Below are 702 nucleotides of genomic sequence, written 5' to 3'. Positions count from 1 at the left end.
AAAACTTGTAAAGAAAACTCAAACTTACCCTTGTATCTGAAGAAAATGGCGCAGCCGTTATCACTGCCGAGGAGAACTAATTTGTCTGGCTTCGGTCCGACATCTGCGACCGATCCTTGGGTGAGACCCTTTCTCAGATTCTCGGCCTTGATCGCGAAAAGCCTGTTGGATCCTAGATAAGTGAAATACACTACTGGTGTACCGCAGCTCTTCTTCACCAACGTCAAGTAGAGAACGTCTCTTCGGTCGACACCGACGGTAACGGCGTTCGGAAGGATCACTCGGTATCCTTTATCAGCAGTGACATTGTAAACGATGATAGACTTGGAGGCGGCGTCGGTTACGTACACGTATACTTGGCCATCTTCCGCGTAATCGACTGCCAGATATTGCAAACGAGATAACGGATTTACCAAGTTACTCAAATCGATCACCTTCACGACCTGCGAGAAATCATGTCTTGATATAAATCATCTCTCGAGAGATCTATAATTTTATTTTATCAATGCATTATAAATTCTAATGTGCGTGAAACAATATAAATTAATATTCCAATGCGACGATTTTAGCAAATTTTTTGAAACTAGAGTTTCACGACCTTCAAAGTAATAGTGATTCGTAAATTGTTATATCAAATAAGACATTTTATGAGACTTTCTTTTCAATAAGAATGAATCTATGCGTTCACAAGCGCATATCAAA

At 40.5% G+C, this 702-nt stretch overlaps 1 protein-coding gene across 1 annotated transcript; it reads right to left on the bottom strand.

Moving 5' to 3' along the window:
* Positions 1 to 5: 5 nt before the first annotated feature.
* On the bottom strand, positions 6 to 470 carry LOC115235078 (the record flags this gene model as incomplete). Its single annotated transcript, XM_029806672.1, has 1 exon — positions 6 to 470. A coding segment is annotated over one exon (465 nt), but the record flags the coding sequence as incomplete, so codon positions are not given.
* Positions 471 to 702: the final 232 nt, after the last annotated feature.

The sequence above is a fragment of the Formica exsecta genome, unplaced genomic scaffold (genome assembly GCF_003651465.1).
Source record: "Formica exsecta isolate Colony F162 unplaced genomic scaffold, ASM365146v1 C16340638, whole genome shotgun sequence".
Taxonomy (NCBI): Eukaryota; Metazoa; Arthropoda; class Insecta; order Hymenoptera; family Formicidae; genus Formica; species Formica exsecta.
Note: the sequence above shows the minus strand (reverse complement) of the source record. Positions and strands in the feature narration are given on the sequence as shown.